At 48.5% G+C, this 17637-nt stretch overlaps 1 protein-coding gene across 2 annotated transcripts in view; it reads left to right on the top strand.

Annotated features, from left to right (window-relative positions):
• The window catches only part of Trappc9 (trafficking protein particle complex subunit 9), a 510720-nt gene that overhangs the window by 45656 nt on the left and 447427 nt on the right, over positions 1-17637 (top strand). For both annotated transcript variants that reach the window (XM_076835401.2, XM_076835399.2), the window contains exon 8: positions 9945-10161. In XM_076835401.2, coding sequence (XP_076691516.1) covers positions 9945-10161 — 217 coding nt within the window. The remainder of the gene's footprint in view (positions 1-9944; positions 10162-17637) is intronic.

Raw genomic sequence — 17637 nt, 5'->3', positions numbered from 1 at the left:
TTTTTCTCTTTTCTTTAGGTGTTAGGAACTTTAGGTCCTAATCCATAAAAAAATAGGGATTAATAATTACACCTGCTTCATGACAAGTGTTTTTTGTAATTAAACCCTGGTCTCATTCAACTCTAATTCTTATTTTGTTTTCACCCTGATTTTTATTTCTGTTGTTATTATTGTTAAGATGTGTATGTTTAACAATTGATTTTAGATCTTTTTATAGAATGAGGCAGAATGTAAATAAATGCATGAAGAGTATATCATAGACTCTTACTGTTCTCAGAGGTTCTGAGCTATTTACCTTAGGAGTTGATCTGAGCATTAAAGCAATACATCTTAATAGGAAAGTTTGGTAATGCATGCAGATTCTAGAACAGGGATTGCGTCCTTCTTGTCTTTATAAATAATCACTGTGTCAAGCACAATGCTTGTCAGATGCCAGGCGTTTATTAAAGTCTGTTGGATGCATGAAGTGCATGCTGCTGTGGGGAATGCGGGTGCTGCTCCTCCAAGCAGCGGTGACAGCAGTGGCTGCGGGTGGATGTGCAAGGGGAGATTCACACCATTTCTGCATTTAACCCTTAGGACCCTCCTGCGAGGAATCATTTTCATTTCACATTCATTAATGTATTTGTATTTGGAAAGGCTTCACCCAGCTCCTGGAGGGAGCTACACAAGTGTTGCCGTGAGCCCCCACCTGCCCACTCCTCCAGAACAGCACTGGCTCTTCTGTGTCTGCCTTCCACACTCTGCACGGTGTCGGCAGGTGCATTCTGTTGCAGTGCATGTCAGGTACCATGGTCTGTTCATCCAGTCATCAATTAGTGGTCATTGGGTTCTTCATGATACCTTTTGGGTATTATGAATAATGCTGCTGTGAACATTCACATACAAAACATGTTTTCAGTCCTGCTGGCGTACTCTTGGGAGTGTGATTGCTGGCCCATATAACTCAAGTAAACTTTTTTTTTAATGCAAGGGCACTTTACCACTGAGCTACAACTCCAGCCCTTTTTGTTTTCTATTTTGAGACAGGGTCTCGCCAGGTTGCTTAGGTCCTCACTAAGTTGCTGAGGCTGGTCTTGAACTTGTGGTCCTCCTGTCTCAGCCTCCTGAGCCCCTGGGGTTACAGGTGTGCACCACCACACCCAGCTGGCTTCTTATTTTGCACATGGGTGTTCATTTGTTCCAACACCATGTGTTGAAAAGACTGTTCTTCTCCATTGGAATGGTCTTGGCATGCTGTGGAAAATTAGTTGACCATAAGTATAAGTTCCTTCCCTCCCACTCTTAATTCTCTTCCACTGATCTGCCGCAGTCTGGCTGGGCATAATTCAGGAGCCACTTGTCAAAAGAAACGAACTTTATTTTTAGAACCACACACGCCAAACAAAACAGCTCCTCAGGAAAAAACCCTCAGAGCCCAACTGCCACCACCGGCTTCTCACAAGCCTCTCTCTCAACCACACGCCTCTCTACCTCCCACAATCCTCCTGCTCTTGAGGCCAATTGGCTGGGTCGTGTGGGCGGAGCCAAAAAAGTCCCCCAATGAGCAGCTCCGTGGTCTGAAAGGGCAGGGAAACAGCCCAATGAGCATCACCGCAGAGGAGCCAATCAGCTAGAAGTTGCTGGGGCCGCTGTGAGCCAATCATCAGCTGGCAGTCTGAAAGGGCAGGGAAACAGCCCAATGAGCATCACCACAGAGGAGCCAATCAGCTAGATGTTCCTGGGACCGCTGTGAGCCAATCATCAGCTGGCAGTCTGAAAGTTTGCTGGGGCCCCTTGGGCTGTGGCTCTCAACACTGATCTGTATATCTGTACTTACGCTAATTCTGTATTGCCTTGGTTATAGCTTTGTAGTAAGTTTTTAAGTTGGGAAATAAGTCTTCTCCAATATTATTCTCCTTTTTCAAGACTGCTTTGGCTATTTTGAGACCCTTTGTACTTTTAAATAGGATCAGTTTAGCAGTTCTTTCGAGAAGCCAGAAGGGTTTTGACAGGGATTTCATTGAATCTGTAATTAATATGGGGTTTTTCCATCTTAACAATATAGTCTTCAAATCCCATGAACATGGGATGTCTATAATAAAAAGCCATTGAATCTTGCTTTTTTCCCGGTGAGGAGACACATTTAGCCTTTTATAACTTGATACAACTTAAAATGTTAGTTTTTTTTTTGTTGTTGTTGTTTTAATTGATTGTATTTTACTTTGGCCATTTCCTAATAAGAGAGAGGTCTTATTGTCATACTTAGTGTTCTAGGAATTGCAGATTCACCCAGAGGATATGGACTTGATTCACGTTGTAGATTCTCTTCTCTTCTTGCTTCCTACCTTCTTAATTTTGTTTGCCCATTCAAAGCTCTATTCTAGTTGTGGCCTTACTTTAAAAAAATGTTTATGCAGATTTAATTCTAATATTGAATTTTTAATAAAACAAACAATATCTGGGGACAAATGCTTTATCTTAGTATTTTTCTGTGTTTGTTTCATATTAAATATACTTGTGACTGATATTAATTTTCTGAGGGAAGGATTGAAGTTAGCCAAATAACAGAATAGGACCTTTGTGTACTTGTCCATTTGCAGAAACACTCACGCAACAGTCATGCACTTTCTGAAACACCTTCACAAGAGCCAGGGCACCAGGCAATGGGCACAACTGCACTTGAGTGTAGCATAGAACTAAGAAAAGGTGCATTGATGAGGGAAGGAAGAGTGGTCCACACCCTGGGGTCACCCTTCTTCTGGACCTGGGTAGGCCCCGTGGAGCGGGGCACTCTCTGCATGGGGAGGTAGATTGAAGCAAGCCTGGGACTTTACCTTAGATTCAGACCCAGCCTGCCTGGTAAAACCCAGATGCTAGCTTGGCACCTGCAAACTGAGCAATTTTTTTTTAAAATTAAAATATTATTTGTTAGTAGTCAAAGAAAAGAAAATCTCTAAATGATACATCAGTGTGGAAAATATCTAATGGTTTCTGTTTTGGGCAATATGGTGATCCCCAAACTCTCAGCACAAGTTCCATAAAAACACTGATTAAGAAATAATTTTTTTTCCTCTTTCAAAATGCATAGCTAATTCTTAAGAAAGAAAGGGGAAGTCCTCAGAGGCCAAAAACAGCCCATAAGCAAGAATTCTGAAAGTGAGTCCTAGAAGCCAGAGAGTGACCATTCCAGCTTGTGTGGGAGGAATGGGGCATGAACTTGGAGTTGAATGGCAGACCCATACTTAAAGTTGAGATTCCCCCAAAGGATGCATGTTTAATGAAAGAATACACTCCCCAGAGCAAGACAACAAGGAAACTCTTTATCCTGTTGGAAGGGGAGACATCCCAGTGGGAATTAGTTTAGAGTTGTCCTGGCACGAGCTCAAGTGCAGACTGGCAGGGTATGGAAGGGGAGGTGGGCTCTGGATGAGCAGTCAGCCTGAGAGGCCACAGGAGCCCCACACCCTTCCCACTGCTCCCCCAGGGCTTCACTTGAAGCTCTTGAAGGGAGCCTTGGTTACGACTCCTCTGCTGACTGGGGGTGTGCCAGGAGTCAGGACTCACCCTGTCTGGAGAGGCAGGTCTGCCGTGCTCCGCCAGTAGGAACAGTGGCTGCCCAGAGGCAGGCAGGACGTTCTAGCTGTGTACATTCCCATTCAGTTGGCCAGTTTCAGGCTCCATGAGTTTTCATGGGAGGGAATAGATTTTATGGAGGATGGACTTAAAGAGACTTAGGCCAATATGGAAAGAGAGTGTGGAGAAAATCTGTGATCACCTTTGTGCAGCTGAGTCCACATACACTTCCTTATCAAGCCCGGATTGAAAGGAGGCCATGCTTGAAGGCAGAGAAGTCGGTTTTTCAGGTTGTTCAGAAATGAATCAAAGGGAGCTGAGGCATCGGAGAGTTGAGCTTCCATCTTGCCCTGGCTGCTGTTGGGTGGTGCACTTACCATGAGTACTGACTGGAATTCCATCCCTCTTCAACACTTGCTGAGGCATCCAGTATAGGTACCTGGTAGGTCCCTGCCCGAGAGCCTGGAGCATAGTGTCCCTGGCCATCTGTCTTGCCAGTGATCCCTTGTAGAGTGATCCCTTATGGGCTTGTCCATCTCCTCTACTGCCTCGGGACTGTCAAAGGACCAGCTCTGATGTAACTTTTTTCCCCTTCGTTCTTCCCTTTGAATGATTAAAATTGAAGTGGATCCCATTGCCTTAGGCAGATGCTTCTTAAAGATAGTTCCTTGGTACAGGCCTTGCTCCCCAGCTTGGGAGGCAGGAAGGGAAGTGCCATTCCTGCCAACTGTTTTTCACAGCCGTATGGAAATTTTGTGTATACATTTCTCTCTGTACGATTCTGACTGGAAGTAATCATGGAGAGAAACAGAATGTGTTTTTCGTCCTGGGGAACACATGGCCTTCACCGTCATCCCTCATGCTTTTGTCCACAGTCAGCACTTGATGCTGTCCCCAGCCTGTCCCAGAGCCTCCACCACCTCCTTGCTCTTCAGATCTCTGCAGTTCCTGTGCTTCTGAGGCTGGTGGGAATGAGGCATTTACTTGAGTGTCGCAGCTCCTGATTAATTTGGTCACAGCCTGGTTTAGCCAACAGTGATATTTCCCATTTCCTGAATACCCGCTGAGGGTTTTAGGCCTTTCCTAAATGTACACGTTATTTCATTTGGTCTTTTTAACAATCAAAATCACACTTGATTCTTGATCACTCCATTTTGCCAGCACGCCAAGTGGCAGAGCTGCGATGGGGCTCAGGGATTTCTGAATCCATCACGTCCTCTCTGTCACACTGCCAGAGAACCAGTGTACTAGTCCTGTGACCTGAGTTCTCCCAGTGTCACCACCTCCTTACTATTGGCACAGATTTTGCAGCTGAAGTGGAATGGCGGATGAAGACGGGACTCCGGCAGCCCATCTTGTGGGGACAGGCCTCCAGCCCTTCTGTTGGAACTTCGTCTCAACATCGGGGCACTGAACTCAGGCATTCTGCCTGCATGGCCATTGAAAAATTAGAACAGAGGTGTGCTCATGAATGCTCCCTAGGAGAGCAACAGGTTGGAAATGAATTTGGGGGTTTGATTGCATTTAAAAATTTCCTGAGAAAGCAGCATGGAGATTCCTTAGAAAGCTTGGAGTGGAAGCAGAATTTGACCCAGTTATCCTACTCCTGGGCATATACCCAAAGGACTTAAAATCAATATATATACTACAGGGATGTAGCCATATCGAGGTTTATAGCAACTCAATTCACAATAGACAATGTGTGGAACCAACCTAGGTATCCTTCAAAGGATGGATACATAAAGAAAATGTAATATATAGACCAATATGGAATATTACTCAGCTATAAAGAAGAATGAAATTATGGTATATGCCAGTAAATGGATGGAACTGGAGACTATCATGCTAAGTGAAATAAGCCAATCCCGAGAAACCAAAGGTTGAATGTTCTCTCTGATATCTGGAGGCTAACCCATAACAAGGGAGGATAGGGAAGGGAAGTGTTGAAGTTCATTGGATTAAAGAGGAAGGAAGGGAAGATGGGAATAGGAAAGACAGAGGAATGAATCTGACATAACTTTCCTATGCTCAGTATGAACACATAACCGGTGCAACTCCAGATTATGTTCATCAACAAGAATGGGACCAAAATTGTAATGTGTGTATAATATGTCAAAATGCACCTTCCTGTCATGTATATGTAAAATCAGCAAATAAAAAAAATTTCCTGAGGCTCTTGGTCTGGTGTTTGCCTGGGGCCATTTCAGGTTCCCCCGGAGCTGTGTGCTGATTCTTGCATGTCCACCGTGCAGAGCCTTGTCCCGAGGCTCCCAGGGCTCTACTAGGAGAAGCTGTATGTTTGATCTGCGCCTGGTGCTGGAAAACCATCATGCCCAAGATTTCCCACTAAGGATCTCTTCAAGGGCCTGACGTGATTTCAGTTCCATTTGTGATATGGTGTTCTTTCATCATTGGCTGCCTTATCGAATTCCGATGGAGAGGAGAAGAACAGGAGTGTGCATTACCAGTCAGAGTTCGCGTGAGTGGCTTCTGTGGAAGAACCCGTGCGGCTCCAGTGGGTGGGGGCCAGGGCTCAGACCCTGTCTGAGCTGCCACCTTGTGTTCATGGGTCTCTGTGAGGCCACAGCTGAGATCGCCCCCACCATCCTTGTCCTAGTGGGCATGCTCTGGTTCAGCTAAAGCTCTAGGAGTGTCCAGGATTGTGCTGGAGCATTTAGTGTTCATCTCTCCTTAGGGACCTCCTTGATCCTCTGTCATGGCTCCGTCACAGGCTCCTTCCACAGCTGTGCTCCACATTCACAGGAAGCAGAATCGGAGGCCTGAGCATCAAGCTCCTAGAAGGAAACAGTATCTTTGTGACCTTGGGCAAAGGTTTCTTAGACAAGGACACAGGAAGCAATAACTATCCGAGAAACAACTGATAACTGGAGCTACATCGTAGTAAATGTCTGCTTATCAAGAGAGTCCCTGAAGTCAATAAATTGGCAATAAATATTTGCGAAACACGTATGACTGAGGACCTACATTCAGAGCATATAGAGAACCGCTCCAGCTCAGGAACAAGACAAATGATCTAATTTTTAAGAGCTGTCAGGAAATTTGAAGAAGCACTTCACAAAGGAAGACATACAAGTGGCCAGTAATCATATGGAAAGATGTTCAGCATTGTAGTTATCAGGGAAATGCAAATTAAAGCCAGTGGAATGGCTAAAATTAAAAAGACTGTTGGTGAGTACATGCAGCACCCGTGGCACGTGGGTGGGCACCACAGCGTGAGCATGAAGTGATGCTGGGGTCTTCTGGTGCGGGGGGTCGGGGACTCAGCCTGCACCTGGATGGTGTGGGGGAGAGCAGTGACGTCATGCAGTGTGCATGGTTGTGAGAATTTATGGAAAGCAGCAGTGAGCGGCTTGCAGGGTGGGGGCTTGAGGACGGGTTCCTGGAAGAGGGTGACATGGGGTGAGAGTCTTTGAAGGAGAGCTGGATATGGACGATGGTGGGGTGGGCGGAGGGGGCCCGAGGCTGTGCGCCCAGAGCCTCTCTGCCTGGTGAAGTCCTTTGGACCCCTGGCTGGAGTGGTGCCTGACCTTCTGCTTCATCACAGGTGCAGTGGTGTTTCTGTTCCTTCACTTGCTGGTCTGTGGTCTTCTTCCCCACCGATCTCAGTGGGTCCAGCCTGTCACTCCCTGGAGGCCCCAGAGGAGGGGGTCTTTGCTCTGCTCACTCTGCCTCTGTCCATCCTCATGTCTGGCACAGAGCGGGCATTCACTAAGGACATGCTGCCTGAGGATCGAAACACGAGTAGACGTAGTTCAGATTGGCTGTGGGTAGGCAGGAGCTGGAGCTGCAGGGCAGGTTGGGTCTGCCTGGGAGTCAGTGTGCACATGGGGCCTCCAGGCTGCACTTTGTGGTTCTGAAGGTTCCTTTTGAAATGGGAGTTGTCTTGGTCCTTTCAGGCTGCTATAGCAGAATACCAGAGACTGAGCAGCTTATAAACAACAAGTTTATTTCTCCCAGTTCTGCAGACTGGAGGTCCAAGACCCAGTCCGTTGAGGCCCCTGCTTGACCTGTAGGTGCTGTGTCCTGGTGTGGTAGGCATGGGGAGGGGTCTCTCAGGAATCTCTTTCACAAGTGCACTTGTCCTGTTTGTGAGGCCTTGGCTCTCCTCTTGTGACTAGTCACCCGCCAAAGGCCTCCCATCCCGATCACGGCATCTAGGTTTCAGCACAGTCAGTCTTGAGCAGGGTGCTGTCTCTGAACCGGGGTTAGCCTACTAGTCTGGCAGGTGTGTGTGGGTGGATTAAGGAAAGTGAGGAGGTGGGAGGCAGGCCCTAGAGGAGAGGTGAGAGGGCTCAGGGAAGAGTGGACAGGAAGGATTAAGGGTGTAAGTTGACTGGGTGTTCAGATGTGGCTGTGTCCTAACAGAAATATCTAGAAGCAGATTTATTGTCAAGGCTGGGGCCAGAGAGAGCCAGCTCCTCAGGTGAGCCTCCCCCTGCCTTCTTGTCCCAGGGCAGCTGTGTTGCAGCCAAGTGAAGGCCTGCAGTGAGCAGGACCTGACCACTGGGAGGTCTTGTCTCTGGTCCTCCTTGGCTGTGTGACTTTGCACAGGTTATTGATGCTTCCTTGAACTCCAGTGTCCTTGTCCACAGGCTGGAGTACTGCACTCATGGGTTGTGTATTGATTAAAGGAGGTATGCTAAATATGCTGGTACACAGTAGGTGCCGCAGTCTCTGGCTGGGCACAAATCACGAGTCTCCACTCAGCTTGTAGATTCAAACAGCAATTCTTTATTCCCGAACTCACACCGGCCGTCTACAAACGCGTTCTGGGGAAATCCACGTTCTCTGCCCAAATCCACTACTCCTGGGCTTCTGTCTCCCAAAATATACTGTTTGACCCTAAGAACTCAAGAGGAACTCAGCAGCAGGATACACCCTATTCTAAAGGGGGAACACCCTAATCTCCTATTATGCTAAACCGCACTATTCTAAAGGGGGAACACCCTAAACACGGATCCGCCCTGGTCCTTGAGCAAAGTCACCTTACATGCAATGTCCTGCAAAATGTCCTATTTCCATGAGTCCTTCCACTAAAGAAACATGGGGGTACGCTGGCAAGGAAATTGTCATACCTACTTGGCTGATGGCTCCCAGCATCTCCCCCCTTCTGATTAATTAAACAACAAGTAATGTGGCTTAAGGACAGTGCCTGGTAGGTTGTCCAGTTCAACATATGGCTCTTAGCCGTCATTGGAAAACTGACCTTTAGGCGTCAGCCTCCTGTCTTAGGTTGATACCACTGCAACTGGATCATACCCGTCACTGACTACCGGTCCAGCATACAGCCATACTTGTGGATAGGTCTATGCACCAGTGGGGGGGGTGAGGTTCTTTGCCTCACCTCTGTTGGCCCCCAAATTTGGCCTTGGTGCCAGTGGGGGAGTGAGGTTAATGTGGCTTAAGGACCGTGCCTGGTAGGTTGTCCAATTCAACATATGGTTCTTACCCGTCATTGGAAAACTGACCTTTAGGCAACTGACCTTTAGGCGTCAGCCTCCTGTCTTAGGTTGATACCACTGCAATTGGATCATACCCGTCACTGACTACTGGTCCAGCATATAGCCATTGGCCCCCAAATTTTAGACCATCACTAGCAGAAGGGAGGAGGTTACAGAAATGCCACGACACCAAGCCAATTGACAGTTCCTTTGGAAAAATTGCATCACTGGTGACACCTTCAGCAAAGATATGCCAGCATTACCACAAGTAGGTGCTTAGCAGCAGAAGTCAATATTACTCCATGTCGGAGTTGTTGGGAGAATCCTCTCAACATTTCATGTGAAAGAAACTTGGTGTAGGCTGTGGAGTTTTAAGTCTAAATAACAATTCATTTTCTAGTAAATGGCTCTATATATTCTTCTTAAAAATGCTATGCCATTTTCTTGTCTTTATTTATCTGTCTATTTGTTTTGTGGTATGGAGAGGGCACCTGGGACCTTTCGCATGCTTGATGAGCACCCCACCGCTGAGCCACTCCCTGCCTCTGGCATTCCAACAAGCACGCGTCTGATGACAGGCCTTGCCCAGTCCTACAGGCCTGCTGCTCCTCCTCTTTACCGTCGTCGTCGTCTTCTCTTAATGAAGGATGTTTTATGTCAGGTTGGCAAACACCTCTGTGCCAGAGTCTGGGCCTCCTCAGTAGAAGGTGAGGAGGCAGTTGGAGCCATGGTCTGGTGGAGGGCTCTGCAGTGTCCACTGTGGTCCTCAGAGCTTCTCCCAGTGCTGCGGTGTCCCACTGCCGGGCCCAGCCCTCCCTCTCCTTGATGGCTCTCCAGGTCCTGGTTTTGTGCAAGTCTTTTCAGGTGCATTTCCTTCTTCATTTACAAGTTTATTTGAAAGGCTTTTTGTGTTCTTCTTCGCTTCAGCTTTCTGAAGAAGAGAAAATCCAGCGCTACAGCATCCTCTCTGAGCTCTACGAGCTGATCGGCTTCCACCGCAAGTCCGCCTTCTTCAAGCGTGTGGCGGCCATGCAGTGCGTGGCCCCGAGCATTGCGGAGCCTGGCTGGAGGGCCTGCTACAAGCTCCTCCTGGAGACGCTGCCTGGCTACAGTCTGTCACTGGACCCAAAGGACTTTAGCAAAGGTACCAACATCCCGGGGCTGGAAAGGCGACATTGCTTTATTTCTGTTAACCCTTGCTCTGCAGGGCCTCTGGGTGGCCTGCCAGTGGCTCCTCAGGGGTGCTTCCACTGTCAGAACAGCTTAACCCCATCTGTGGAGCACCACTGAGACACCTGGTTCCATGCAGAGCAGGGTCTGGAACCTGGGCTACCAGGTAGGTGCTCACAGTGCAGAAACACGCCTCCAGATGGGGCTCTCACTGCAGGGCAGGTCTCTCCCTGGCCTCACTCGGTGCCTCCCCCAGCAAGCCCAGCTCCTCCCACACTTGAAGGGGAGTGCTTGTCTTTCCCTGCGGCTCTCTTCCTTTGCTTCAGTGGCAGGCTGGGGACATGTGCAGAGGCGCCTGGCCTATGTTTTGGGGACTTTTACCTGACTCTTGAGAAGACCCGACTCATCTTGCCCTCTTGGCAGGCTGGGTGGGCTCTTGCTTAGTATTGTTTCTGCTTGACCCCATTGGTAAAGGAGAAAGGAAGGAGTCTGGGAGTGAGGCCCTGGGTCTGGCTGCCCACAGGGGTTGGGGACAGAGACCAGTTAGGAAAGAGGGAGTGTGTGATGAAGGTTGGGAGCCAAGTTTAGACCGAGCAGGGTGAGGAATTTGGGATTGAAATAAGTTCTCCCCTTGTCCTTGTGGCCAGTGTACTTCACAGGAAGCAGAGCTGGGACCAGACCTGCAGGCAGCGTGAACTGAAGCAATGACATGGCGGTCAGGGGAGCATGTCACTTGTGTTCTCATTGGTCAGGTTTGTGCTGTTGGCACCAACCCAATTCCTAGCATTCTGGGGACTGAGGGCTAGGGAACCCCATTCCTGAGTTCCTGCCTCTTTATAGCCACTCTGGCAGCCTTGTTGTAAGAGCTTTCTACTTTCCAGAGGGAGAAATAAATGGATGATAATTCAGTGAACAGACTTGCCTCTGGTGGGCCTGTCCGGCCGGAAACTTGGAGTGTTTGTAGGCCTGCCTTCCATGCGGTTCTGTGTCCAGTTAGCACATTCATTGGCCCGAGAGGGCCCCCAGCAGGAGAGGTGCACTGCCAACAATAGCGTGTGGTCCTGGAGTGTGTCCTAATGTCTCAGAGTGCTTGATTCTATACGAACAGAGTAGTACTGCTCATGTGTCCACATAACCATCAACTACCATTCTTTCTTTTTTTTGTTTTGCAAATATTTTTTTTAAATATTTTTTTTTAGTTGTAGATGGACACAATATCTTTATTTATTTTTATGTGGTGCTGAGGATCCAGGGCCTCACACGTGCATGGCGGGTGCCCTACCGCTGAGCCCCAGCCCCAGCCCCCATTCTTTCTTTTTAAAAAATAGATCACTTAAGAATTCATTTTTTTTCATATTCTTCCCATCATTACACTTTCTTCCCTGTGGTTTTATGTTATTTAAAAAAATCTTTTAGGAGCTGGGGATATAGCTCAGTTGGTAGAGTGCTTACCTCGCACGCACAATGCCCTGAGTTCAATCCCCAGAACCACAGGAAAAAAAAATTAGAATAGTTTTAGGTTCATAGCAAAATTGAGCATACAGTATAGAGTCCCCCAGTCCCCGCCGCACAGAGGCCCAGCCTCCCCACTGCCAGCGTCACCCACCAGGTGGAGCATTTGCTACAGCCCACTGTCCCTAGTCTACTTCAGGACTCACTCTGGGTGCCGTGTGTTCTGTGGGCTTGGACAAATGTGCTGTGACCCATGTCCACCATCACAGAATCGCAGAGAGCCTCCCTGCCCTGAAGGCCTTGCTGTGCTTTGTCTCCTTGTCCCTCCTTGTCCCTTCTTCCTCAGGCCCCTGGACACCATACCCTTTTACTCCAGCCTCCGTAGTTGCGCCTTTCCCAGAAGGTCACACAGTTGCACTTGAATAGCGCGAGGGCTTCTCGGATTATCTCCCTTCACTTGGTAATATGCATTTAAGTGTCTTTCATGTCTTTTTCATGGATTGTTACCTCATTTCTTTGTAGCCTTGGAGATACCACAGTTATTTATATAGTAGCCTAAAGAATCTTGGTTCAAGTCTTGATTTCTTTCAAGCCTTGGGAATTCCGAATAAAGCATCCATAGTATTCATGTGTAAGTTTCGTGTGGACATAAGTTCTCAATTCCTTTGGGTAGATGTCGGGGAGCACTGTTGCTACTTCATGTGGGGAATGTATGTTTAGTTTGGCAGGAAACCACCAGACTCTCTTCCTCGGTGGCTGTGCCATTCTGCTTTCCTGCCATGCCATGGAGGAGTATTCCTGTTGCTCCACATCCTGTCCAGCATCCAGTGATGTCAGTTCTTGGGAGTTTGGCCATTCTAACAAGTGCTGAGTGGTACCTTGTTGCTGTTTTAATTTACAGTTCTTTAAGGACATATGATGTTGAAATTTTTTTACGTGCTTATTTGCCACCAGAGTATCTTCCTTGGTGAAGTGTCAGTTCAGATTGTTTACCCATTTTAAAATCAGGCTGTTCTGTTGAGTTTTAGGAGTGTGCTGTATGATTTGAACAACAGTTCTTTATCGGACGTCTTTTGCAAATATTTTCTGTCAGTCTGTATCTTGTCCTCTCATTCTCTTGGTAGTGTCATTCATGGAGCAGACAGAGTCTTCAGTTTTAATGACATCTAGTGTACTTATTCTTTCCTGGATGGTGCCTTTGGTGAGTGTGTGAAGTCATTGCTATACTAAGGGTCACCTCCACTTCTGTGTTAACGTCTGGGGTTTGCAGTTGAACCTTATGTGTTCCCGGGTACTTGTGCAGAGTCCAAGGTCTGTGTCCAGACTTGTGGCCAAGTTTCTGGATGTCCCGTTGTGGCAGCCCATCTGTCAGGAGGGACTGTCTCAGCTGTGTGTTGCTTTTAGCCTTTGTCAGAGACCAGCCTGTTGTACTCTATGACTCTAGTTCCAGGTTCTCTATTTTGTTCTGTGGATCTTTTTTGTCTGTTCTCACTCCAAAACTACATGACCTTGATTGCTGTAGCTTTGTACTCAGTCTTGAAGTCAGGGATATTTTTATTTATTAAAAAAACTGCCCTTATTGGACATTACAGAAATGATTGTTCACAAAAGGTGATTGTACTTTTATGGCACTTTCCTGGTATTTTCAGTGAGGCCCCAGGGCAGCTGCCATGCTGGGCAGAGTTGTTGCCAGTGGTCATGACCCGAACAGAGCACTGGGCTGCAGTGCTGGGACCTGCCTGGCTCAGGGCCAGGTGAGTCTGTTACCCCATGAATCTAGCTGGGCCTCTGGGCCCCTGGCCACTTCGACAGCTGCTCAGGGAGTGGAACCTGTGAGTCCATGTGATGTAAGAGGGGATGGTGGCTTGCAAGGGGGAAGTGCTGTCCCTAAGGCTGGGACACTGGCACCCTGCTGTGCGACTGTGGCCAAGTCACCAGATGTCCTGAGTGTTTGAAATGGGGATGCTTATTGAGTTGCAGGGGATACGGGATTGGGTCATCAGAGCCTACAGGGAGCAGGTCAGGACCAGCCAAGTGCTCTTTCCAGAGCTAGCAAGTCCAGTGTGAGGGGGCAAAGGAAAAAGCAGCAAGTCCGGGCTTTCTTGCTGGTGTCCACACAACAGAAGTAGGTTTTGCAGGCGGGGCCCCTCCCTGTTTTTTTGTGGTATTGATTGGATTTAAGGGCAGAAATCCCTGGACAAGCCCTGGAAACTTGTAGGATTTGCGTTCAAAAGAGTTACAGGTGAAAGAGAAGATTGGATTCGGCCAGGCTTTTTTTTCAACTCTCCAACTTTGAAACTCGTTTTTGCTGTATTCCTAAGAAATTTGATGGGACTGGGGCAGTGTTTGGGAAGAGGGAAGAGGAGACTTTAGGGCAGTCACACTATCACTTTAGAGGGAAACAGGGAAACAAAATATACTTATTTTGTTTATTTTCTTGATACCAGGGATTGAACCCAGGGATGCTTAATCATTGAGCCACATCCCCTGCTGTTGCTAGGGCCTTGCTGAGTTGCTTTGGGCCTTACTGAGTTGCTGAGGCTGTCATCAACTTGTGATCCTCCTGCCTCAGCCTCCCGTGCTCCTGGGATTATGGGTGTGTACCACTGTGCCTGGCAGGGAAGTGTATTTTAAGAGGTTTCTATGTGTGCTGTGAATGGAATCCCCGTTTGGCATGTTTCTGAGACACTTTAGGAAAGACTGAAGTTGCTCTCTGTTACTTTTTTTTTTTTTTTTTTGGTATTCTTTGACTGTAACCCCAGGCTAGCTTCAGGGGGAAGCTAGCCACCTGGGCTTTATGAAAGTTGCTCAGAAGTTGTCTTAATTTTTTTCTTTCTCTATTGAAGCCAGTGTCTATCATGTCTAAAGATGTATAGTCTTCAGTCTTCTAGTGGCTCTTCTGTCTTTCAGGGGTCTCCTCCCTACACTGCTGTCTGACTCTGTCACCTTCGGGTCAGCCGAGTGTCGTTTCTTGAGAGAAGGCCCGTGTGGCCCCTTCTGCCTCAGGGACTCCTTTCATCTCTCTCACTGAACGCTGTTGGACTTCTTCAGAGCACTCTCGTGGTTTGACACGTATGAAGACACATGTGGTGTGGCTGCTCCACACCCCTACGCTCGGCTCTGGCTGTGCGGGCGATGCCTCCTCTCGTGGAGCTCAGCCCCGGAGCAGCCCCCAGCGTCTGTGGCTCTCACCGAGGGCAGTGTTTCCTGCTCTTCATTGGGAGGTCCTTTTAAAAAATAAGACAAACAAGCCTGCTTCCAGGTGACTCAGAACATTTTACTTGGACTTGTTTCAGGAGGGGGACATTTGCCATCATCACTGAAAAGATGATGGAAGAGATCAGGGAGGAGGGTGAGGGAATGAGATCAAATAAAGCAAAATGGTAAATGTCAGCTGGCTGTACTTTTAATTAAAAATAAAACCACTTTAAACTCCATCTCCAGGAGTGCCCTGGAGATCCACCAGCGCCTGCGCCTGTGAGCACAGGCGGCCTGCTGGCATTCCCAAGTCCCGTAGCATCGCCTGCCTCTCTAGACGAGCGCCCCCAGGGCTGCGGCATGGGTGCCAGCCCTGCATCCCATCTCCAGCGTCCCCGTCCTGAAGGTTGGGGTAGTGCCCCTTGCTCAGCCTGTTCCTGGGGGTGAGATTGGACTGGGCCAGGCATTTTTCCAAAAGAGGCTACTACAGCAAGTGGATTTGCTAAGTGGCAGTCATTGACGTGTCTAATAAGCCCCCAAATTGGTGAACTTTTTTATCACTGAGTCATATGCTTCAAATCTGTCTTAAGAAAAAAAAATTCTGTGTTTTGTCAGAGGAGCACTTCAAGTCACAGAGAAATCATAGCCTGCACTGTCTGCCGCTGAGAAAGTTCACACTCCGGCTTACTTATAATCACCTGTGGGAGAACTGCATTATTATCTGTTTTTAAAAAGATCAGCAAAGTGATATTTGCCCAGTTTCTTTGTGAGAAAATCTTTTTGGTGTTGAAATTGGGTGGAATTGGGTCTTTTTCAGGCATGGCTAGGTGAATCACGACATTGATTGCCTAATTCTTTTTAAAATTTTAACTTTCGGTGTGAGATGGCCCCAGCTTTGACAGAGGGGGCACTACAGGATGTGCCTACTGCCTTCCTTCTGCTCTCTGTGCCACCGTCTTACCAAAGAGGCTTCTGGAAGACATCTGTGCACTGGTTGTACTCTAGGCAAGTGTTCAGTCAGGTCCTTGGAGGGTTAGGGGACCCTGCAAACATTCCCAGCTCAGACAGCAGTGCCGTGGCCACCACCAGCTTCACATTGTTATCAAGATTTAGCATTTGGGCTGTGTGTCCTAACTTCTCCTGTATTCACTTTCTTTTGGAGTATTTCTAGTAAATCCTGGAAACCATCTTGTTTCACCTCAGATCCTTGAGTGTGCAGGCCTTCTTGCCTCAGGTTTCCATCTTGACCCCATGCTTGCTGAGTGCCATCCATGCCTGGGCCTCCTGTGGGCCTCCAGGATCTGTGCCTGGGTGAGACTCGTCCCTGGCTCCCAAGGTGAGGAAGGCCCTCAGGCGAGACAAACACGTGGCCCGCAGCTCACTTGCATTGGGCTGAACTTGTGCTCCGTGCGGTTAGGTGGTCAGCCATGTGGGGCAGGATGTAGGAGACAGGCCAGGAGGTGCCGTGGGCAGAGGAACCCTTTGGGAGGAGTCTAAAACACTGCAGGTGAACCACTGGAGGTCAGGGAATGAGAAGGAGCCTCCTCCCATGGTGGCGTTGGCCCGTAGGTAGCACCAAAGGAGGCCTGATCTGTGGAAGCTCTGCTCTGGCATAGTGTGGTGACAAACTGTCTCCAAATGCAGGAACTCGTGACCCAGGCAGGTCTTACCCAGTGAGCACCTTGAGGGAGACGCGGTGGTGCAGGGTTCGGTCTTGGCACAGCGTGGCCGTGTTGGTGTCCATCCTGGCACAGCTGAGTCAGGTTGCCGTGTGTGTGGTCACACTGTGTTCCTGGCATCATGACATCACTAGCATTTGTCAGCAAGTGTTTATTAGGGACTCACAAGGAGCTGCTGGGGCTCTTGAGGTGATTCACTGCCTTTGTCGACGACTATGCGGTGCCCGCTGTGTGGCTTCCTGTTGCCACCTTCTGTGGAAGCCTCACCTCAGATGTCCCCTCCTTGCCACCCGCCCCAGCTAAGGTCACACACTTACCTGCTGTCGACATGGCATCCCCCAGCGTGCTCCCTTCCGGGTCCTGTGTCCCCTCCCACCGTCTTCCCAGGCCTGCCTTGTCTTAGGCTTTTGGTGAGCACCTGTTAACTGACCTGGTGTCGCAGGCTGCTGCAGGCCTTCAGGGGATGTCGTTGGCTTGTCTGAGCCTGAATACCCTGAGTTTAGGACAGTGGGAGCAGTGGATTGCCACCCGTCTGGCTGATTGTCAGAGTTAGGGTGAACACAGACTTCCTGGTCTCCCTCCAGATGTGTCGAGATCAGCATCTTCTCGTGTAGAGGGTGTGCTGCAGTCTGTATTTCAGTCCCTATAAGTGGCTCTGCCCACCTGCTGCAAGGGGACTGCTGCAGTGGAGGCCACGGAGGCTACCATTGAACATCTGGTGGGGAACGGGAACCTCGAGGCAGGGATGCCTTTGAATCAGACCTTGCTGTGACTGAAATTATTTTCCAATCCCTGAGCCCTGGACGCAGTGCAGACTCTTGTTACCTTATCTTCTCCATGCAGTGTTTTTAGATCCATTTGTTCTTTTTTTTTTTTTTTTTTTTGCGGGGGAGGGTACCAGGGATTGAACTCAGGGGGACTTGACCACCGAGTCACATCCCCAGCCCTATTTTGTATTTTATTTAGACATAGGGTCTCACTGAGTTGTTAAGCACCTTGCCATTGCTGAGGCTGGCTTTGAACTCGAAATCCTCTTGCCTCAGCCTCCCTGCCTCAGCCCCTGGGATTGCAGATGTGTGCCACTGTGCCTGGCCACACGGTGTTTTTAGGTGGAGAATAGT

The sequence above is a fragment of the Callospermophilus lateralis genome, chromosome 16 (assembly GCF_048772815.1).
Source record: "Callospermophilus lateralis isolate mCalLat2 chromosome 16, mCalLat2.hap1, whole genome shotgun sequence".
Classification (NCBI taxonomy): Eukaryota; Metazoa; Chordata; class Mammalia; order Rodentia; family Sciuridae; genus Callospermophilus; species Callospermophilus lateralis.
The sequence above is the reverse complement of the archived record's forward strand: the minus strand, read 5'-3'. Positions and strand labels throughout refer to the sequence as shown.